Source organism: Ranitomeya imitator, chromosome 1, assembly GCF_032444005.1.
Source record: "Ranitomeya imitator isolate aRanImi1 chromosome 1, aRanImi1.pri, whole genome shotgun sequence".
Taxonomy (NCBI): domain Eukaryota; kingdom Metazoa; phylum Chordata; class Amphibia; order Anura; family Dendrobatidae; genus Ranitomeya; species Ranitomeya imitator.
In genome coordinates, this window is record NC_091282.1 from 1,204,832,572 (window position 1) to 1,204,856,902 (window position 24,331).

At 39.9% G+C, this 24,331-nt stretch overlaps 1 protein-coding gene across 1 annotated transcript in view; it reads right to left on the reverse strand.

Moving 5' to 3' along the window:
• Positions 1-8,248: 8,248 nt before the first annotated feature.
• Positions 8,249-24,331, reverse strand: part of FGFRL1 (fibroblast growth factor receptor like 1) — a 170,482-nt gene continuing 154,399 nt past the window's right edge. The window contains exons 4-7 of the mRNA XM_069744916.1: positions 19,928-20,008; positions 17,232-17,516; positions 15,673-16,026; positions 8,249-13,066 (exon numbers count right to left, since the gene is read on the reverse strand). Coding sequence (XP_069601017.1) covers positions 12,666-13,066; positions 15,673-16,026; positions 17,232-17,516; positions 19,928-20,008 — 1,121 coding nt within the window. The 3' untranslated portion in view covers positions 8,249-12,665. The remainder of the gene's footprint in view (positions 13,067-15,672; positions 16,027-17,231; positions 17,517-19,927; positions 20,009-24,331) is intronic.

Sequence of the window (24,331 nt, forward strand, 5' to 3'; positions counted from 1 at the left end):
GAAATCGGGAGACGCCATCAATACTAAAGCCCAAGATAGGAATATTCTTTCTAGTTTAATACATACTTTTGAAGGGCGATCTATATCAACATTATTAGAAAAAGTTTTCTTGATTGATGAGTTAAGATTTTCACCACAATTCTTGGCTATTTTTGGGTAACTTGAGCTTAATAATTTTCTTTTGATTCTTACTGGAGAAAAACTATTTATTATCCTGTGGTTACCCACAAAAATATTACAAGAAAATCAGTTCAAAGAAAGATATTGTTTGTTCTGTGCACGGATTGGCATCAGGCCTTTTATAGAAAAAAGAAAAATTTGGTTGATAAATTCTCTTTGAAAAGAGGCAGGGTTACACCCTAATAATACTGACCAAAAGAGGAACTCTCCCTACACCTCTATTGAAGTCCGATATTAACTATTATCGCCGAACTTAGCTATTAATAATTAATATCCACTTAATACGCCTCAACGTTATCTTTTCTTTATGCTATATACTAACTGAGACAAAACAGTGTAACAATAAAGGGTATTTATTACACACACAAGTCTGCAGTCTATAACATACATATATATTTAAATCTAAACTGGCAAGTATAAATATATATATATATGTATGTATGTTATATGTATGTATGTTATATAATATAAGTTTGTATATATATATATATATATATACAAATATACAGATATATAACTCTAATACAGTAATATCACTACAGTATACAGTGATATCCCAACAATATCACACAGTAATAACCCACAATAACCAGTAATATCACAACATCACAAAATATAAAAACCCACACTTAAATGCCTAATTAGCCAAATCACACATACAATATCAGCCCTCCCACCTATGGCTAGCTAACCCTAATGAATAGTACTGGGCCTATTAGAAAAGGGCATACAGAGTATACTTAAGCCATGTGGGTCCATCATCATCTCAGGCAATGCAAAAGGGGCAAAAGAGCCAGAGCACATGTGTCTTTTATGTCCAGCTAGAAGGTGTGTCCAGCCCCAGGTGTGTGGGGATGAGGTCACAAGTCTATTGGCCACTGGCAAAGGTACAATCCCTAAGTCCTAAATTAAACCTGATATACCAGCTTGAGGAGGGGGCTACTGAGCACATGTGGGGGAATTATATATCACTAAACACATCTCTACGTAAAGATATACATTTTGGAGCACTTCCCTTCTACACTCTACAAGACTTTTTTAAAACATTTTTTAAATTTCACCTTGTATCTCGTGTGCAAAATATTGACTGTACAGCTACATATACTGCAGTCGGTCAACCATTGAGCACTGAGTGATAATATTAATGACTAATTAGTCCAATATTTGGGTGTCGAGGCTACTAATTTCTATCTATCTTGACGATTAGAAAATACCGAGTTGCCTGGGTGGTTATGAGTGGTTGAAGTAGAATGGACAACACTCGAGTAGGAACTCTGCTCCTTATCATTTCTGGATTCTGGCGTAAAAGCTTTGATGAATCAAGGTCAATAAGTACTAAAACAATTTTGTCCACTTTGGATAATCTCTTTTTCTTTGAAGGCTTTCAGACCTCACTTAACACATGAAATGCTTAACCATGACACTAAGCGTCCAACTGCCGAACAGTACCACCACAGGGGAAAAAAGACTTTTGAAACCGAATAAGACCTGTAAGAACTAGAAGGTTTTTTTAATGGGATTCTGAAAACCATAGGTTTTTACATTTAGTGCAATGAGTTCTGCTGGATATATCTTTCAACACTAATGATGGATCCGGAGATTGGCAAAAAAACAATTATGTGCATGGGGAGGGTTGAAATCGAGATGTTCACTAAAGGCTTGGCTGTTCTTGTAAGGGTTCTGACAAGTTCGAAAGTTATCCCCTATCCATAGAATAGAGGATAAGTTTGAGATTGGTGGGGGTCCAACCGCTGGGACCCTCATCACTTCAGAGGCTCTCGAGTCCCATTTGAATGAAGCCATGATTGATCATATGCTACTCCGAACCATTAATTCTTAATGGGTGTACCGAAGACTGGCTGCATGCTGTGCTCCCTATCTCCAGTCACATCGAAAATGAACAGCCCATGATCAACCACTGCTCCATTCACATCGGGGTCTTCAGATCTTTGGCTCTAAGGATTGGTGGGGATCCCAGGAGTCAGTCCTGTGGATTGGGAATAACTTCTAAACTTCGAACAAACTCTTTAAGCTTGTGAATCAATGAGTTTCTAGTTAGGGAGCATGGATTCAGTTTTCTGTTTTTTTAAGCCAAACAATATTTTATGGGTAAACTCATTTATGCTGTCGACCATAGGCCTACATCAACTGACAAATGGAGGTTTGGAAACGGGAGACTATGCTCTAATGTGTACAGTCAGCCTTTGGCCAAATGCGAATAAATAAGTCTTTCTTGCACATAGTGGAATGAGAACAATCAGATTAATCAACAGCCCAAGACATGTGGAAAGTCAGCAAAGACTCAGTGCTGGGCACAAAAACTTGCAAATCATTAATCATTGTAAAATTTTGGTGTTACCACTCAGTTTATTTTGTGTATACTCTTAAGGAAATAAATGGCCAGGATAAGAACCTATGCAAATTGTTGGCAACATATGAACAATGGCCTTTGGATAAAGTTGAGTGAAGTGCTGATACCACTGTGTTGTACTGATTCATCAGAGATTACAGCTAGAGATGAGCAGATTACTTTGCACAATCGAGGTCCATGGTCCAGGTCAGAGCATTGACCATGGACAGGAGTTGTGTGAATTTCCTGACCCTGCGGGATCCCAGTCTCGGCTTATGACCTCACGCAAGGACTACGATTATGTGCCGTTCCAGAGAGCCCGGAAGCTCAAGAAATTCACGCAGCTACTGTCCACGGCCAGAGAATAAGGACCTCGACAATGGTTGCCCAAAATGATCTGCTCATATCTACTGATCAGATGAGGATGACATTATACTAGCCCTTTAAGATATTTAAAATATTAAAACTTACTCCTAATTATAGGTTCCATAAAATGTGATTATTTTATTATTAATAACGACATTTTATTAAGAGTCTTTGTTTCATTGTTTTTGCATAATCACAAGATGCCCTTGAGTCAACATAAAAAAATGTAGAAAAGAAATTGTTGCCCCAAAGGGATTTGTAAATCAGTCATGTATTCCATTGCTGGTTGCAATTCTTATCTAAGGAGCAATTCGAAATGTGTTCTTATGAAATATGATGTTATTAAAAAATGAAGTGCCAAGGTAGACCACATCATGTATTCTTTGTCTCGTCTACCTTGGGTCAACTGACCTTTTAAGATAGATTCAATTCTTTTCCAGACAAGGCTCTGTGGAACTCTGCTTATTCTGTCCCCAGGGCCTGTGGCTGCAAATATGGCTCTGTGAGATGCTGAATCTCTTCACCTTACTTACAATTGGCGACGGTCGCAGAAAGCTTAACTCAGCTGCAGGCACACATGTTATGAAGAATCCAGAAGAGACTTTGATTTCTTTAAGAATTCTTGTTGAATGCATAAACAGCAGCAGGTAAAAAAAGACTTTCTTCAGACAAGCTGAAAGCACATGTGCCTCTAATGAAGCCAAGATGGAGACTGAGACACAGGGAGAAGGAAGTGACATGACACCCAACAGAGGGAGACAGAAGGGACAAACTTCATGGAAAGGGAAGATTTCAGCTATGCAAAATACAGGAACACATAGCAACAATAAACAATATGAGAGACTGCAATACAGCATGTAAAATGTACAGGACAGTCTGTGAAATGTCTCATTCATGGGACATAACACTGCTGCTTCTTGAAAATTGGTCAGAGGTTCCCCATAAGACAGCAACATGCTTGCAGTAGGTATGGGGTAGTTGAAGGAGTTACTTAGTTGAAGAACATTTTTAAAGAGTTCCTACTTAGCATTTTTTTATGGAAAAATATTTTTGAGAAGTATAATTCATATTGAATATTTGTCTGTGTTTTCACATGGCCTAGATTCATGTACATGTGCTGCTGTGTTCTTCTTTATCTATATGATGCAGGTTGCACGTGTTCACATTAGGAGTACTGGTTGTTTTTTTCTCTATTTGATGTATGGATGCGGCTGCATCCCCACTGATCGTGCACTCCTCCCATTGACCTTGCAGGTGGTGGTAATCTACTCTACCTGCCCATAAATTGTAGGCTTAGCCCAGAGTGACATGTTTTGTCCATAGTTGTAGGCTGGTGGCCCAGAAGTGGCATGTATGGTAGTGTAGGACCCATCAGAGGGAGATCACCTTGCCGTGGTTGATGGGCACACATGAATTAGCCAATTTATGCGCTAAGAATCTTCATTTTATCTATAACTGTAAGTTTTATGAAAAAAAAATGTTAGACAAATTTTTTATGGAAAAATATTTTTGAGAAGTATAATTCACATTGAATATTTGTCTGTGTTTTCACATGGCCTAGATTCATGTACATGTGCTGCTGTGTTCTTCTTTATCTATATGATGCAGCTTGCACGTGTTCACATTAGGAGTGCTGGTTGGTTTTTTTTTCTCTAATATCTATCTATCTATCTATCTATCTATCTATTAGAGAGAGAGAGAGAGCGCTCTGGCAAAAATTAAGAGACCACTGCAAAATTTTCAGTTTGTCTGATTTTTCTCTTTATAGGCATATTTTCGAGTAAAATGTAAATTGTTCTTTTCTTCTATAAACTTCTAACAACGTCTCCGAATTTCCAAGCAATAAATTTTGTACTTTTTTTCTGACAAAGAAAGATGGTCAACATTTTAAAAAACCCGTGCTTTCAGACCACCAATAATGCAAAGAAAACAAGTTCACAATCATTTAGAAACAAGAATACTAATGTTTTAAGTCAGGTAGAGTTCAGAAGTCAATAATTTGTGGAATAACCATGATTTTTAATCCCTGCTTTCATGCGTCTTGGCATGCTTTTCACCAGTCTTTCACACTGTTTTTGGGTGACCTTATGCCACTCCTGGTACAAAAATGGAAGCAGTTCTTCTCTGTTTGATGGCTTGTGACTATCCATCTTCCTCTTGATTACATTCCAGAGGTTTTCAATGGGGTTCAGGTCAGGAGATTGGGCTGCCCATGACAGAGATTTGATGTTGTGGTACTTTATCCACACCTTGATTGACCTAGCTGTGTGGCATGGGCATTTGTCCTGCTGGAAAAACCAGTCCTAGAATCAACTATTTCTCCAGGATAACCTTGTATGCGGGTTGATTCATACGTCCTTCGCAAAGATTAACCTGCCCAATTCCAAACTTGCTGAAGCATCCCCAGATCATCACTGATCCTCCACCAAATTTCAGTGGGTGCAAGACACTGTGGCTTTTACACCTCTCCAGGTCTCTGTCTAACTATTAGAAGACCAGGTGTTGGGCAAAGCTGTAAATTAGACTCATCAGAGAAGATTACCTTACTCCAGTCCTCTATGGTCCAATCCTTATGGTCCTTTGGCAAACTTAAGCCTGGCTCTCCTTTGCTTCTCATTGATGAAAGGCTTTTTACTAGCTTTACATGACTTGAGCCCTGCCTCTAGGAGTCTGTTACGAACTGTTCTTGTCGTGCACTTCACCCCAGCTGCCATTTGCCATTCCTTTTCTAGGTCACTTGATGTCATCCTGCGGTTGCTGAGGGACATTCGAATAAGATGACGGTCATCACGGTCAGTGGAAAGTCGTTTTCGCCCTCTGCCAGTCTGTAGCTTTATTGTCCCCAATGTCTGCTGCTTGACCTTGTTGTAATGGACTGCCGTCTTAGAAATTTTAAGGATGGAGGCAACATGACGCTCACTGTGTCCCTCTGCTAGTAAAGCCAGAATTGAGCCCTTCTTTCCTCACTCAAGAGTTTTATTTTCAACTCCTTTGGCATGCGTGTTATTTTTTCATTCCTATTACTTTTGGGATATTCCTAGCACTTGTTTTGCCATCCAGCTTGTCCTATTGCAAGAGGATTGTGAAAACCACAGCAGGGTTTTTTATACTTTCCTTCATCAAATAAGATTTGGTTGAGGTGATAACCTAATTAGAAGCACATTAAGTAGAATGAGGTGTACTCTGGTTGGAATTCAACTGACACTGGAATGGAATGGCTGTCAGACATGTAGAGAAGCTGATTTTTTTATAAAACTGTGCAGTGGTCTCTTAATTTTATCTAGAGATGTGTGTATATATACTGTAATTTCCCCCTAGGATCAATAAAGTGTATCGTATCGTAAACACTGCTCAAAAAAATAAAGGGAACACTAAAATACCACATCCTAGATATCTCTGAATGAAATATTACAGTTGCAAATTTCTATTCATTGCATAATGGAATGTGTTCAGAATAAAACAACAATTATCAATGTAAATCAAAATGAATATCCCATGGAGGTCTGAATTTGGAATGATACTCAAAATCAAAGTGGAAAATCAAATTACAGGCTGATACAAATTCAGTGGAAATGCCTCATGACAAGGAAAAGATGCTCAGTATTGTGTGTGGCCTCTATGTGCCTGTATGACCTCCCTACTGTACAAAGCCTGGGCATGCTCCTGATGAGGCGGCAGATGGTCTCCTGAGGGATCTCCTCCCAGACCTGGACTAAAGCATCCGCCAACTTCTGGACAGTCTGTGGTGCAACGTGACGTTGGTGGATGGAGCGAGACATGATGTCCCAGATGTGCTCAATTGGATTCAGGTCTGGGGAACGGGCGGGCCAGTCCATACCTTCATCTTGCAGTAACTGCTGACACACTCCAGCCACATGAGGTCTGGCATTGTCCTGCATTAGGAGGAACCCAGGGCCAACCGCACCAGTATATGGTCTCACAAGGGATCTGAGGATCTCATCTCGGTACCTAATGACAGTCAGGCTACCTCTGGCGAGCACATGGAGGGCTGTGCGACCCTCCAAAGAAATGCCACCCCACACCATTACTGACCCACTGCCAAACCGGTCATGCTGAAGGATGTTGCAGGCAGCAGATCGCTCTCCTCGGCGTCTCCAGTCTGTCACATGTGCTCAGTGTGAACCTGCTTTTATGAGCACAGGGCGCCAGTGTTAAATTTGCCAATCCTGGTGTTCTGTAGCAAATGCCAAGCATCCTGCACGGTGTTGGGCTGTGAGCACAACCCCCATCTGTGGAGATCGGGCACTCAGACCATCCTCATGGAGTCGGTTTCTAACCGTTTGTGATACAGGAAAGAAATATATCTTGGTACTGTGTTAGCCAGTAGATAGAAGAATATCCATGGTTTTTCCCCTTTTTTTTTCTATGCCATGTTGTGCATAAATATGTGATTCTTCAGAATTTGTTTTAGTCTTTGCCTGATGAAGAGACCTGTGCAGTCTCGAAAGCTTGCAATTTGTTACCATCTTTTCAGTTAGCCATTAAAAGGTATCAACCACTGAGGACTCTCCATCCTAAATATTCTTCTAACCGTTTGTGCAGACACATGCACATTTGTGGCCTGCTGGAGGTCATTTTGCAGGGCTCTGGCAGTGCTCCTCCTGTTCCTCCTTGCACAAAGGCGGAGGTAGCGGTCCTACTGCTGGGTTGTTGCCCTTCGACGGCCCACTCCACATCTCGTGTACTGGCTTGGCTACTGGTAGTGCCTTCAGCCTCTGGACACTACTCTGACAGACACAGCAAACCTTCTTGCCACAGCTCGCATTGATGTGCCATCCTGGATGAGCTGCACTACCTGAGCCACTTGTGTGGGTTATAGAGTCTGTCTCATGCTACCACGAGTGTGAAAGCACAACCAATATTCAAAAGTGACCAAAACATCAACCAGAAAGCATTGGTACTGAGATGTGGTCTGTGGTCCCCAACTGCAGAACCAGTCCTTTATTGAGTCTGTTTTGATAATTGCCAATAATTTCCATCTGCACAACAGCATGTGAAATTGATTGACAAACAGTGCTGATTCCTAAGTGGACAGTTTGATTTCACAGAAGTTTGATTTACTTGGAGTTATATACTGTTGTTTAAGTGTTCCCTTTATTCTTTTGAGCAGTGTGTGTGTATATATATATATATATATATATATATATATATGTGTGTGTGTGTGCGTGTGTCTATGTATATATATATATATATATATATATATATATATATATATATATATATATATATATATATATATATATATATATATATTTTGACTAACAATCCATAATAAATATACAAAAATACATAAAGGTACAAAAAGGGAAATAAAAAACAAAAATAAGCCACTGGGTTTTGAACCATAAGCAGATTTTATGAAAGCTCCATATGGCACATTTTTATACACGTCTTACTATACAAAAATGTATAATATACACTTTTACATATCTAATTGCAAAAAAAAAAAAAAATAACCATAACACAAAACATAAAGGGAGGAGATATTACAGAGATCAGACATTGAGCTTCATTAGATACAACAGGAACATTCTAACATTTACAAACAGAAAAACAAAAACATTTTTTGCCATTACCAAAAATAAAATCTTATAAAAAGATATTTTTGCCCAGAAGTTGGGATTATTATTTTTAACTGTACAAACACACCTAACAAAATTAGATGAATATTTCCATGTTTTTTTTTTAATAGTACACTAAAATGTTTGCCTTGGCTTAGCTACTGATTTTTAGGCATAATTTTAATTGACGTTAGCTAAAGATTTGCACCAAAATTTGTACAATATTTGAATATTTGATAAATTAACTTTTTAGTTATATTGATAGTCAGTTGCATTTTTTGGGGGGCAAAGATCATTCACGACTTGGATTTACTACTTTGTGCTAAGGGCTGTGGAGTCGGGAGTTTTGGAGTCGGAGCCCATTTTGGTGGAATCTTAGTCATGGAAATTGAGGAGTCGGAGGTTTTTGAATATTTGATAAATTAACTTTTTAGTTATCTTGATAGAGTTAGTTGCATTTTTTGGGGCAAACATCATTCAGGACTTGGATTTACCACTTTGTGTTCAGGGCTGTGGAGTCGGGAGTTGAGGAGTCGGAGCCCATTTTGGTGGAGTCTGAGTCATGGAAATTGAGGAGTCGGAGGTTTGGTTTACCGACTCCACAGTCCTGGTAGGGCTGTGGAGTTGGAGTCGTGGAGTTGGAGCCTATTTTGGTGGAGTCGGATTCATGGAAATTGATGAGTCAGAGGTTTGGTTTACCGACTCCACAGTCCTGGCAGTGCTGTGGAGTTGGAGTTGTGGAGTTGGAGCCTATTTTGGTGGAATCGGAGTAGGTTTTATGGAAATTGAGGAGTCAGAGGTTTGGTTTACCGACTCCACAGTCCTGGTAGGGCTGTGGAGTTGGAGTCGTGGAGTTGGAGCCTATTTTGGTGGAGTCGGATTCATGGAAATTGATGAGTCAGAGGTTTGGTTTACCGACTCCACAGTCCTGGCAGTGCTGTGGAGTTGGAGTTGTGGAGTTGGAGCCTATTTTGGTGGAATCGGAGTCGGTTTCATGGAAATTGAGGAGTCGGAGGTTTGGTTTACCGACTCCACAGTCCTGGCAGTGCTGTGGAGTTGGAGCCTATTTTGGTGGAGTCGGAGTCGGTTTCATGGAAATTGATGAGTCAGAGGTTTGGTTTACCGACTCCACATTCCTGGCAGAGCTGTGGAGTTGGAGTTGTGGAGTTGGAGCCTATTTTGGTGAAGTCGGTTTCATTGAAATTGATGAGTCAGAGGTTTGGCTTACCGACTCCACAGCCCTGTTTGTGCTGAATGAACATTGTAGGTTTCCTCTTCTTTATGTGTGAACACTAAATTAATTGTGTAATGCGATTTTATTCTACGATGAGGTGGGACCAACTAAAATTTGGGTTCATTGTATATAGTGGAACAAGATATTCTGAATGCAAACCAAAATTGGGGTTAAAAAATATATAAATATGTATATATATATTTTAATTATATGGCAATTATTTTATTTAAATACACACACTATGATGTACATTATACATTTTTTTATTTTCCTTTTTTTCAATATTTGCTAGCCTAATAACATGTCTGCTTCCACTTTGTGCAGGTGCTGAACACCCTGGAACTCACTTCTAAATCCAAAGCAAAGGGGTTATTCCAATGATGAGTGAACGTGCTGGGATAAGGTGTTATCGGAGCATGCTCGGGTTCTGAAAATATGTTCGAGTCCCCGCGTATGCTGTTTGACAGCCGCAACACATGTAGGGATTGTCTTACAAACAGGCAACCTCTGCATGTGTTCACACACTGTATTTTTGCAGCGTTTCTTGCTGCTTTTTTTAATGAAAAGTGAAAGCCGCTTTATCTAGTACCAGGTAAAGCTATGAGATTTCAGAAATCTCATGCACACTCTTGATTTTTTTTTTATATCCTTCCTGAATTGGGAAAACAGCTGCATTTTTTACATCTGCAGCATGTCAATTTCTTCAGCGTTTCTACAGCGTTTTGTTCTCCCAACAGAAAGCAATGAGAAAGTGAAAAAAATTTCAAAATAGCGTTTTTGCGGCATATTTAGTGAAAACTAACTTTATTAAACACGTACTGTAGACGAAAGCACCAAAAAAAGGGCTGCAAAAAGAGCAAAAAAACAGCACAAAAATAACTGAAAAATGGGTGTTCTGACGCCACAGGGAATCTTAACACTTGCTGACAGTTTCCAACTGATCACTGGAGGTTCAAGGAACAAAACATACTGATCAGTTTATTTCTTACAGCCTTCCCCTTTGATTTCTTGGCAATTTTGATCAAAATTTCTTAGACCGTGAAGCATTAGCTTCCAAATGGGCCACGGAATAGCAGACACGGGTCTTTCCCAAAATCCTTCCCAATTTTTTTTTAATGGTCTACAACTCCACAATTTTTTTTTTTTAAAAGAAATTTATCGAAGTTGAGCTAAAACAAAAATAGTTCAATGTCTTAATTTTCTACAGACCAAATTAGATATATACTTTGGGTTGTGTCGAATCTGGGAATGTCAGCCGGCAAAAATTGTTCACTGCTGAGTAAATCTGTCTAATTTCAATATTGAATTTTTTTTTTAACAAGTTTCATTCAACGAGTCTTAGAAATTAACCATGGATTTTTTTTAATTCTAAAAATGTATTTTTTTTTTTTTTAATTGGACATGATCAAATTGATAAATGAAATAAAAATGGCTGAAGAGGAACAGACGATAATTTTATGCTCTAGGTAAAAAATATACTTTTTAAACCAAATGTCTTATAAAGCTTTAGAAATGAGGGGGATATTCTGTACACGATTGTCAAGAGAAAAGTATGAAAAAAAAACATCATTTTGAATTGGGGAACCATTTAACGATGACAATAAGGGCAGTGTGAGGAATCTGACAACTTAAAAAAAAAAAAAAAAAAGTAAATACCCCCCTGCCCTGTACCGGACTCTTTAAATGGCCATTATAGATTGCTTCATAAGGGAGGTTTGGGAGTCACATTAGGAATAGGCATACAAACAAAAAAAAAATAGTAAAAATAATAAAAATTTACATTTTGTCGAAAATAATATTTTACATAGACATTTTTTTTTTCTGTTTAACAAAATAAATTAAATATACATGGCTTTAGTTTAAAATCTATATAGAATTACACATTTTTCTATAGTCACGAAATTGCTGTATAAAGTCTGTACTCGATATAGTCTTGATTATAAGGCATTTTTTTCGCAGACGGTGAAATGTTATTGCTTTTACTAACTAACATTTTTTTCCCCGAAAATACTCTTTAAGAAAAAGTTTTAATCCACATTTTATCCTAAGCAGTTTTGGTTTTTTATTATTATTATAATTATTATTATATAACGGCCTTCGGCTCGATCTTGAGCCATGGAGACTTGATGGATGAACGATCTGTAGGAAGATCGATCTTGTGCAAGCCTAGATAGGTCCACCAGGGTCTTCTCTGCCGTTATCTTGTTTCAAGCCAGCCGGTTGTTGGCCTTCTTTGCCTTGTTTCTTCTGTTCTTCTCCAGTGACTGATCTCTTCCTATGACGTGTCCAAAGTAGGCAAGTCGTAGCTTGATGATCCTTGCTTCGAGAGACATGTCTTAGGGGATCCATACTATATGTCTTCTGTAAGTCTACTTCTAGACTTCTATAAGTCTACTATAAGTCTTCCAGCTTCTACTGTGCTTGATCTTCTATAGTAACCATGATGTCCACCAAGAAGACGTAGGGAAGTCTAGGAGAGACTTGACTACATGAAAGCAGGAACATGGGAGAACATTAATTCACTCAAGAAGAAACTATTCTCCGCTGCTGAACATGCCAGCTCATGTCTAAAGTAAAAAAATACTGCCTTCATACAAGTTAGTCGATACTTCGGTGGACCTTTCGCGAAGGCCAAACTTTGACCAGTACCTAAAGCTTGGGGAACCAAAAAAGGCACAAATGTGAGAACTGAACTAGTGCGCATGAGTGACGTTGAGTGGGGTACAGCACCAGTAAATGACCCACTCAATGGTGGAGCACGGTGCTTCCAATAAAAATACAAAAACAAACAAAAACAGCAACAATGTCCCCGATTACTCGGAGAGTCTATCATCCTTCATGAATCCATTAGTCATTACATTTTCATGTCTACTGGCAGTGTAGGCTGAACCAGGCAGTCTTTTTTTTAATTTGAGGTACCGCAGAAGAAGAAAAAGTTCTTTGTGTCTAGCAATTAACACTGATAGTGAATATGTTGATGTTGATGAACTTTGCCTTCGACATGAGAGTGCGTATGGGTATGGATGTCCGTATAAATCTTTGGGTACATTTTTGATGCCACTCCGTTGGCCAAAATAGGTCCTTGGGGAAGTAAATGTTGCTGTTGAGCAACGTACTCCTCATAGTTTATGGAGGAGATGCAGTCTTTGTCCACCATCTGCGGTATACATACTCTTGGCTGAGGTCTATGAACGACAGCCGCACTTGGAGGAGAACATGGTTTCTTCTTGGTTTGGCAAAGCCATAGGAGAATAGTCCCAAATATGAAAACTGCTCCGGCTGGAACCCCGATAATTACAGGCCATGGAAGACTGCTGGGCGACATGCTCACAGGTGCTGTGGGAGGCTTCGGATCTGTAGATGGAGGATAGAAAGAGAAAAAAAAAAGTTGAAAAAATAATATGGATGCATCTGATTAAATCCAGAAAATGAAAAATGAAAAACAGATGTCAGGCAGAACGACTGACTACTAGTGCTCAACAGTTTTCTGATAACATAACATCTGCCAAACAGCAACATGCGCCGCCAGCAAATGAGGCTTTGTTGTAGGTGTCCCATTAATGTCTTAAAGGACAAGCAAACAGTTAGCTTTTGTTCGACGCGGATCTCCGAGGTTCTGTTTTATTTTGTCTTTTGCCTTATTTTAACAGAATAACCCTTCTCCGGCCACATGTGGTTCCGAAAATACCATCGCTCAGCAGTGAGTCTGGCCGTCAGGAGCGGCTCAGAAATAAGATGTGGTCAATTGTCACTAATACCTTTCTCTAATGTCAACAAGCCAATCATTTCAACTATGCTGTTGGTTTGCGAAAAGTTTTATATGGCTGAGTCTGCTGTGCCTGACGACGTGGTGCTCATCTGGGTCTTTGAGATACACAAGCAGATAATTGCCCGGCACAATTGTTCCTTACTATGCAATTTCAGTCCGTATACTCATGTACAGAGCCATAATAGGGGGGCATTTATAGGCTTCTTTTGGGGTCCTACTGTACCTCTGTATGCCTCATATCATACATTATGCTAATGTTTAGGATTCACTACTTTTAGGTTATCATTGCCTCAATATACTAAGCCCCATATGGCGGCATGAGTACTCTACATAGCATCATACTGCTCATCTCACGAGCATGCGACCTTATTCTAGACTATAGGACAGCTGTCATGGCTGAATTTTGAATGGAAGCCACTATAAAAGCTTGAGCAGTGCTTATTAGTGTTAAGCAAACCATCCCAGCATATTATGTTCATTAAAGGGAACCTGTCACCTGAATTTGGCGAGACTGGTTTTGGGTCATATGGGCGGAGTTTTCGGGTGTTTGATTCACCCTTTCCTTACCTGCTGGCTGCATGCTGGCCGAAATATTGGATTGAAGTTCATTCTCTGTCCTCCGTAGTACACGCCTGCGCAAAGTAATCTTACCTTGCGCAGGCGTGTACTATGGAAGACAGAGAATGAACTTCAATCCAATATTTCGGCCAGCATGCAGCCAGCAGGTAAGGAAAGGGTGAATCAAACACCCGAAAACTCCGCCCATATGACCCAAAACCAGTCCCGCCAAATTCAGGTGACAGGTTCCCTTTAACTTTTTTTGGACAACCCATTTTATCTATTGTTTGCTCGGCACGAATAAGCTCTGTTCAAACTAAGTATATTTAAGTTATCACATATTGTTCAAATCTTGTTTTTGTGTTACATGTACTAAGCTAGCAATTTGTGACCATCTTTTCAATTAGCCATTAAAAAGGCATCAACCACTGAGGATGCTCAATTCTTAATATTTTTCCATGTATTGGCTAACACGGTACGAAAATATATAATTTCTTTTTTACTATTTGTTTTTTTTATATAATGATCTGTATTTAAAGAAAAAGTTTTCACACTGGTGCTTTTTTTTTACTCATACTTCCTGTCATTTCAGGAAGAGTTTACATCAGTTTCCTTATCATAAGATGCAGGGTTTCAATGACTCTATACACAGTTGATAACACATAATGAACCAACCACAAAGGATAATGTCACTTGCTTTCCCCTTCCTTCCCAATGACATTTGCACACGCTTATTAGACGCTTCAATTAAAAAAAAAAAAAAATAGGATTAGTCCGTTCATTGCTGTAATGTATGTGTGGATTTTAAGAAACAACAGGAAGTCGGAGTCTAAAAAAAAAAGCCCAGTCGCCAATGTGAAGAATATGGCAAGATTTCCATGTTTTTAATTTTTAATAAAGATTGTGATATGGAAAAAAAAGCACTAAAAAAATAGGTTCTGCCCCTAACTCCTCCCCTCTCCATAGAACTTTATGAGCACCAACTGTCACCTCCTACCTCAGGCTCCTCCCCTCTCCATAGAACTTTATGAGCACCAACTGTCACCTCCTATCTCAGGCTCCTCCCCTCTCTATAGAACTTTATGAGCACCAACTGTCATCTCCTTTCTCAGGCTCCTCCCCTCTCCATAGAACTTTATGGGCACCAACTGTCATGCCCTCTCTCAGTAATGGGGAATTCTGCATTCACAACAGACAGATTTTACCCCTGAATTGAGAACTCTAAAAATGAAAGATCAGTCCAAGAGGAGAAAAGCAGATTTCTCATAAGATATATTACAAGGTTTCTTAGATTTACATATACTATTGATTTATGGGGGGAAAAAAATTAAAATGATGGTTACTCTTTAAAGCATACAGCTGACAGCTGTTAGGCCACGTTTTACAAAGGGGTGGAGTTTATATACTTTCTGGGTATAACGCAGTCTGAATATATATACTGTATGTGGACATTGCCAATGGGTTTGGGCATTATGGGTACTGTGGGCCACCGTAGACAGACGCTATTTTGTGGGTGGAGAGACGAGATGGCAATCTTTCAAATATTAGTCCATGGATGGCTGCCGCTACAGTGTCTATATAAAATCGTCATTAGAATATATATATTTTTTTACAAAATATTGTTTCATCTTACCTGGTAATACGGTCAAAAATGCAATTTTAAAGCTGTATCCCATTGTGTTGGCGCCGAGGCAAATATACATGCCGGCATCCTCTTCTTTTGCCCGTGTTATGATGAGTTTATTTAAGTAAGAGCCGTCAGGCCGAGACCAAACATCTCCATTAGGGAGGACGATAAATTTCTGGCCACCGAAATCGATAGTGGAGTTGTACTTGTTTTCGGAGCCGTATTCGACCCGCTTCAACCATTGGATCACCGGCTTGACGTCACTACGGACCTTACACTGGAAGGAAGTGGTGCCTCCGAAATCCACGGTGGTGTTGACTGGGTGGTTGCCCGTCAGTATGGGTTTAGATTTTGTTCGCTCTGATGAAGGAAATAAAAAGATTTGTTGTATTTTTGTATTACAGTGAAGCATAACCACTTATGGCATAAGTCCACTTGCAGTGCCTTTTGTTTCCTACATTACCCCCGATACAAAAAAAAAAAGATGTTATAAAATTTAAAATCTGCACTGTAGAAAATGGGTAAAATTAGGTAAAATCCACAGCAATTCTCTCCTGTGTGGACTAATTATGTGATATTTCACAGCAGGCAGTAAAGTGGCATTGCTGTTAGAGCATATGCTTTATGGTGACATCTAGTGGCCAATATGAAAACTGCAATACATTACATAAATTATAACTTGCAAAAAAAAAAATGTAAAGCTGATCCTTACCAAAATAATAATTGTGTTCCCCCAAAAAATATACTTCTTTTCTGATGAAACAATTAAATTTTTCTAGTGTTTGTACTTTTCCTTAGTGAGAGCTTCACATTTGCTATAACAGTAGGTGAAAACTCCCGGACAGAAAATATTGTTGGCCAAATTAGTTGTCACCAACTTTTAATTTTTTTTTTTTTTTTTTTAAACAAGGGACTTTTTGATTTAAAAGGGGAAATATTTCTAAATCTGAAACCAATATTTTCTAACCAGTTCTCGAATGTACAATATGAGTCAGACATGCCATTTTAAGAAATATATGATTTATTTTCAAGGTTATAAAATATTGATTCACAGATGTTAAAGTAAAGTATCTGGCAGGCTCCCTGGTAGGAGGACTAGTCTTATACTGGCCAACGTCAAGAGTTTTCCACCTCGTAAAAGTTTTCATTTTTTACTGGCTGCTCTTTGTGATTTTGTTATACCTTCTATTACTATATTGCAGCCTGCTGACACCCAGCCAAGAGGTCTCAGGGAGCCGATACAAGTTGTTAGGTATACTGTTAGACCTGGTACGGTAGTCCTTATTATATCCTGGGTTCTGATACAGGAAAATGCCAGATCTGACATGGGGATGAGGGCTGATTCATTTTCCTGTCTGTGCTCCTGGTTTTAGTGTAAACACATGTTTTTAGTGTCTCTACACAGCTGAATGGTGATTGCTACCAGATGTCTCCTCCTTTCTTAGATGAGAGCACCAGGCTGGCCAGCTCATGTGCTTCTCATCACTGCTGATACGGAAGAGAGAAGAAAGGTGCCAGGAAAATCCTACCGATAACATCATCGCTATGGCAGGAATGGTACTTACGGATAACTTCTACTTTGTAGGTTGCGTTAATCTGTCCGACTCTGTTGAACACTTGACACGTGTACTTGCCGCTGTCTTCTGGCTTCAGGTTCTTCAGATTGAGGGTCCACTTCTTCTTTTTGTTCTCACCAATCTCTTGAGTGGTCAGAGGCTTGTTGTCCTTGAGCCAAGTGATCTCCGGCCTGGGATTCCCACTGGCAATGCATTTTAGTCGAACAGAACTACCCACCGGACGGGCAATTACTCTTTTCCTCATTTTTGCCGGTTGGGTAAAACGAGGTCGAACTGAGAAGACAAAGATGACTCTATTTAATAAATATTTACATTATACGTAAGAATATTAATCTTAAATTAAGGATTACTCCTGGTGGCTGTTTCTAGATTATGAAGATGTCCAGAACACCAACTGAATGTGGTTATCAGGTGCCAAAAGATTTGGGGCACTGGACAAAAAACCTCATGCTATATGTCTTTAGTGACCAGTGCTTCTATTCCCAAGAACCTCGGTTGTCCATGAGATATCTTCTTCTGTCAAGTCCTTAAAAACGCTACTACCTCAATACCCCAACCATTACAGCTCCTATAAAAAAGAAAATCTTCAATGTGTGTAACACTGTGATGAATTTGGTGGTAATAGTGGTCATGGTGGTGACATCCAACTTCTCAGAAACTTGTCAAAAGACAAGTGAGTAATTGGCACTTCACCAAAGTTTTGGCCTGTCATAGTGACATGTTAGAATCGTTTGATCAGTGGGGTCTAAGTTGCTGAGATTTCCACCCATTCCTTGAGCTATGATCTTCTTGGGTTGAAGGAGTCAGTGGTGTAGGGGTTCAATGAAGTGTACGAGTCCATTCAAAGCTAAGTCCGCCTCTTTGAGGAGACCTGAGCAGCACCAATCCTAACCATAGGGGCACAGTGCTCAGAATTTCATTTCAGTGACTGGTGGTTGAGTCCCAGCACTTGGACCTCCCAATCAACACTTTTGACACGTCACTTTGAAACAATGGTTTTAACGTAACCCTTTGTCTTTAGTTTCAGGTGAAATGTCTTCTAAAGAGGTTGACTCATCAAAAGACCTCCTCCATCAATCAGATAATTCCTGCGGTCTGGGTTCGAGGATCCACACCCAACAGGTAAACAGCCAAGGTTAACTGGGAACTTGGAAATTTCCATGCAGACAATGGCCATCCGTAGTATACATGGACAACTCTTGTCCTACAAAGTCCCTCTCCATCCTGGCTCAAAGAAGGGTATTCAAAAATTGGAACCACCTTCTAAGTTATCCATATGAGGACACGGGTTCTCTCGTAGTAAATCAGCAATTCACTGGGGCAAAAAAAGGATTCTAAATGATGGATAACACCCGTGAATACGTCCACCCGAGAGCAGAGGTATATATAAATATGTCAAATATGGATAAATGAGGCTCTTGAGCCCGACCGTCAGACGTCGTAGTCAGCACATTTGTTACAATAACATCACTTATGCTGTTTACTTGTCAATTGGATTTTTCACTGTTTTTTTTTTTTTAGATAGATTTCCGTTGCTTTTACTCAAATACTTGTCAAAGTCAACGCCGAACATATGCTGCAAACATCCCTTCATATATACAAAGAAAGGCCACATTCAGAGGTGGTGACTTCACTCTACGCAATACTCCTTACAATCCCACAGTACAGAAGCCAGCAGACCTTCGCAGCAGAAAAATAAATGTTTTTTGGGGGAAAACTAATTGGTTTTTAAGAGATCGACAGAATGAAAGGGACATTCATAAAAGGAAAATTCCTTCCTAGACTGGAACCATTGAAAAAAGAAAAAAAAAAAAAAAGAACATGGAGCATGTGTTTTTAAACCCAATCCATTGGCTTCTATGGCATAAAAACTGTATTAATACTAAACATTATGGACCATACTGTATATTATATTAAAAAAAGAATGAAGGTATAAAAAAATGAGATTTAAAATACAAATTGTAAGGCTGTGTGCTCACGTTCAGGATTTTTTGCGTTTTTTCGCTATACAAATGCGATAAAACCGCATACATTAAGCATCCTATTATCAGAATGCAATCCGCAATTTTTGTGCACATGCTGCGTTTTTTTCTGCGGCGGAAAAAATGCAGCATGTTCATTCTTTGTGCGGAATCGCATAGGAATGAATTGATCCGCATACTTTCCGCATGTGGCTATGCCCACCATGCGGGAAGTAAGCGGATCATGTGCGGTTGCTACCCAGGGTGGAGAGGAGGAGACTCCTCCACGGACTGGGCACCATATCACTGTTAAAAAAAAAAAAAATCATGATATTCTCACCTTCCGGCGTCCCCCGCAGCCTTCCCGCTCTTCGCGATGCTCCCGTTCCCAATAATGCATTGCGAAAATGACCTGTGATGACGTGGGTATCACGAGACCGCTAAGCAATTGAAGCAATGCATTATTGGGAACGGGAGCATCGCGAGGAGGCTGTGAGGGCCGCCGGAAGGTGAGAATATCACAATTTATTATTTTTATTATTTTTAACGTTCTATCTTTTTACTATTGCCTACAAAAAAAATGTACTATTGATGCTGCCTATGGGGATAATCTGCTGCAAGGAATTGTTCTGGTAACATTATTTTAGTATATATTCTACATAATCACCCTCCCCCCCCAAAAAAAAATAAATAAATAAATATGAATAATAATTTCTGGCTCACCCCATTGCTTGTTGGAGAACTCTTCTAAATCTGGATTACGCCCGTCGGGCGGATGGTTGGGTTTTCCTGCACTGGAATCATCTGAAAAACATAAATATAAATATTTAATTTCACATCAAATTTAAATTTCAATCAGAATTCTACTGGTGTCCATGGAAACAGACTACAGTTTAGCTTCACCACGTTGTCAGTCATGTGACCTAACTGCTAAGCTCCACCTGTGTAACTGTCCCCTCAACTTCCACAGTGCACTGCTCGCTGGTGTCAGGAAAACCGTCAGGAATATATATATAGGAAAAAAAAAATCATATAAATAAGTACAAAAAGCAACAGATTTACAAAATTATCCAATTTGCGTGCTTCTTTTTAATTTTCAAAAATTATTGAAAAGCGGAGTTTCCCTTTTAATCAAAAATTTTCCTAAATGTTATAACTAATAAGATGATTAAATTTAAAAAAAAAAAAAATAATATACGGTAATTCTGAGTCACTCCTAGGCAGTGAAACCAGAATCAAATCAATCATAGGCACCAAAAAGGGAGGTCACCTAAACTTTCCCCCCAGGCACTGGGCGACATATCACTCCCCATTATTTCGCCACCACACTCCAGACTATTCTCTTTCCTTGGTGTCGGTCTTCACTGCTGTCCTCGAATTCTATTCGTGAACCACGCGGCTCGGAAAGGATCCACAAAAAAAAAAAGCAGTAGTTTATGGATTTTACTTGTGGCAAGGACGTTTCCTCTGGGATCCCGAGAACTGGCTGGAAGGGAGAGATAACGGCATTCCTAATCTAACACCTCCGCTGATCAAACCCATGGAGGGTCGCGTGCGTGCGACGTTCCAATCTCACGTCTTTATTGTGCCAGATGAGAGGTTAGGAGAAGAGGGGTTACATGTAGCTTGCCACCTCCCTCCCCCCACGCTGCACTTGTGCCCACCATTGACATATACTTCCAGCATGTGACTGGCATTCCCCAACTACCACTTGAACGGCTGCCAAGCCTTTGATGTGAGCCGTCAGGCTCGAAATCCATTTGATCCTTTGAAGATGTCGCTTCCCCGCTCCTTGTTATCCTGCCAAATATCAGAAACCTGCGCACTTACTGACAAAACACAGTCCGCCGAACCGGCGAGCAGCGGCTTGGAGGGGCGCTGTGCCCACTCTGCAAATAGCTTGATTGAAGCCTCTGCCACCGGCTCACCGACGGGACAAAGCCCGGCACCATCAGAAGGATCGAGTTGCCACTTTTCTCATATACATAAATATGCAATGTGCTATTTAATATTCGCTGGGATTTGTGCTGATCCTTAAAGGGCCATACACTACAGTTCTTAAATTTAGAAAACCCATTTTAATATACCCTATTTGGGACATCTGATTTAATATAGGGGGGTCCTCCGCTCACGATACTAATCTCTTCTACTGATTTTAGAGCTGTTACAAAGAGCGTCTCTCTCTCTGGAGGACCCATCCTCTCCTACATTACACAGGCCACCCATTGATTTGAATATCCGCTGTGTAATACTTAGTTTTTCCTGTGGGGGTGCTGCAGTGGAACTAAACAGGTGTTCCCATAGATTGTAGCTGATTTCCGATTTAACCAAGGGACCTTTTTAATTAGCAGTACCTATCCAAAAGCAGAGAATACCTTTAACGTAGACCTAATATTTGCCATAACGTAGACCTAATATTTGCCATAAATATGATTTTATGGTGCGGGAAGGACGAGCTCTGTTCCTATATTGTATAAGGAAATATGGCCGTCAAAGTCAAAAGTCCCCCGCACTGGATTAGGGTAAGGGTGGCGCTGTTCCCGAAATAAGCAATGATCAGAACAATGTATGGATCAATTAATAATAATCGAGTCACCACCAAGCATCCCCGTAAGGTAAAATATTGGCAAAAACCGCAGAGTTCATCAGCGCCTTTAAACCAGCAACGAGCGTGAGTTTTTATGAAACCCACTTTACGTAAACTATTAGGCTACATTCCCACCATGAGCTTTTGGTGAGTTTTTGATGTTATAGATTTTCTGCATTCATTAATTAAAATATGTTATTTGCAATTTTTTTTTTCCCCCCCCCCGAAAATACGCAGCGTCAAAAATTCACCAAAAACTCATCGTGGGAACGCAGCCTTAAAAGGCAGTGGATGTTCTACACACAGAAAAAAAAAAAAACACAGCGGAGAAGAAAAAACTCCCAACATTTACGCTACGTAGGAATAATGACACATAAAAGCAGAAAAGCCCCCAAATTACGAAGCCTCCTTTTAATTTGCGCCGATTCATGAAACACAGTTTTGATAAATTTGATGCAAAATCTGAGACAGAAAATGACTTGGAGAAAAAAATTAAAAAAAAAAAAAAAAAGGGCAAAACTTTGCTGAATTTTTTGGCCGGGCTTTCATGCTGCGGATTCGGTGCAGATTTTACATGCATCATCATTCGTAAAATCCGCTGCAAAGGGTCTTTTCTTTCCGGATTGCACCTTCTCGTGGCGGATATTACCAATTCATATCAATGGGATCACCCCCACAAATCTGCTGGCCTGTCACCGTAAGGCTATATTCACACTTTGCGGATTTTGCTGCGGATCCGCAGCGGATTTGACCGCTGCGGATCCGCAGCAGTTTCCCATGAGTTTACATTTCAATGTAAACCTATGGGAAACAAAAAACGCTGTGCACATGCTGCAGAAAAATCCGCGCGGAAACGCTGCGGATTACATTCCGCAGCATGTCACTTCTTTTCTGCGGATTTTCAGCTGCTCCAATAGAAAACTGCAGTTGAAAATCCGCAGAAGAAAACGCAGTAAAAACCGCGATAAATCCGCAGTGAAAACGCGCTGCGGTTTTCACTGCGGATTTTGGAATTCTGCTGCGGAAAAATCCGCAGTGGAATCTGCAAAGTGTGAACATAGCCTTACATGCAGTATAAAAATGATGGCATGGGTGCACAAACTATTTGTGAATTTTGGATACAGAATCGCGGTGGATTTCAGCTTATAAATCGGCACCGGATATGGTATGAGTCAACCCGCACTCCTGTAGGAGTCATTAGGCTTTATACGCGGAAAGTTGGGAAAAATCCCTTTAAATGACAATTAAATCCCTTTAAATGACAATGTCAGCTCTGCTACATCTGTACAAGGTTTCTAACTGTAAGATCCAAATCTGGTGCAGCTGAATAAGAACTCGCCCCCTGCCCAGTAATTACCACCATAATGGCCCTTACATGGGACTACTGTTCCTTGCAGGTTCCTTAATTTGTTGCCAGCTACTGCTCCGACCTGACAGCCACATCAGTAGCGTTTGATGTCGGAGGCCCTAAAAGTCCAATTTCACAGGAGATCCAGCTTTGCATAAATATACAGAGTGACCCCTGATCCTAAATCCCGAGACCAGAGCCCACATCAAAGAGAAAGGGTTGGGAGGGTAATGAAGCCTCCTGGTGGTACGCAGCCCCCAACTCCACACTTGTGGAAGGACAAGGGGGGGGGGGGGGGGATTGGGAAGAAAAGCCAAAAAAGTAGGATGGGGGGGTAGTGAAATGAAGGGGAAAGTGATGTAATCCCGTCATGAGACGGAATGAGGCAACATCTTCAGAAGAAAAGCCGAGACCTCATTACGGTCCTCTCCATCATGGCACAAAGACGACAAACACTTGTCGACTCGGATTCTTCAGCTCCTGTGATTGAAAGAGTTTTATTTTTTTTCCCCCATAGTAAACTGTCACCTAATTTTGCCATTCGGAAATTTGGTCCTCCACACCGGTTGTCACCTTTCCCAGAAATTGATATACTGATAAAGATATCCGGGTGGGTTTGGTTGACCGGTCCAAAACCAGTTTTCAACGACCTCCCATTGTAAAAAGTTGTAACGAGGACAGCGATGGTCAAAGCCCCTATCCAAATGGGAAGGGACAAAAAAAAAAACGGTCATAGGAGCGTATGCGAGACGGTGAGTTGATAGAAAATCTTCATCTATTAGTTTCCACAACGAGTTTCAACGGAATAGCTCAGTCTTCCTCAGATGGCAGTTAACCAAATGGGAACATTTCTACTACATATTTAGGGGACAAGCAAATTTTGTAAGCAAATTTTTTAAAAATAATTCACATTCACCCATTTATTTTTTTTTTGACTAAAGAAGACAAGATCACGTAAAAATATACGTTTACAGTAAATAATGGAAAAAATCCCAAAAGAATTAAAAATCAACAGTTTTGTTTATTTAAAAAAAGGTAAAATATATTATTAAAAATTTAATTTTATTTTGCCCATACAAATTTTAAACATGTGGTTTTTCTGCAGCTCTAACAACTAAGGTGCCCATTATTGTGCCAAGAGTCTGGTTGGCCAGTATGTGGACAGGTCTGACTTTGGCTAAAGTTTCCTAAA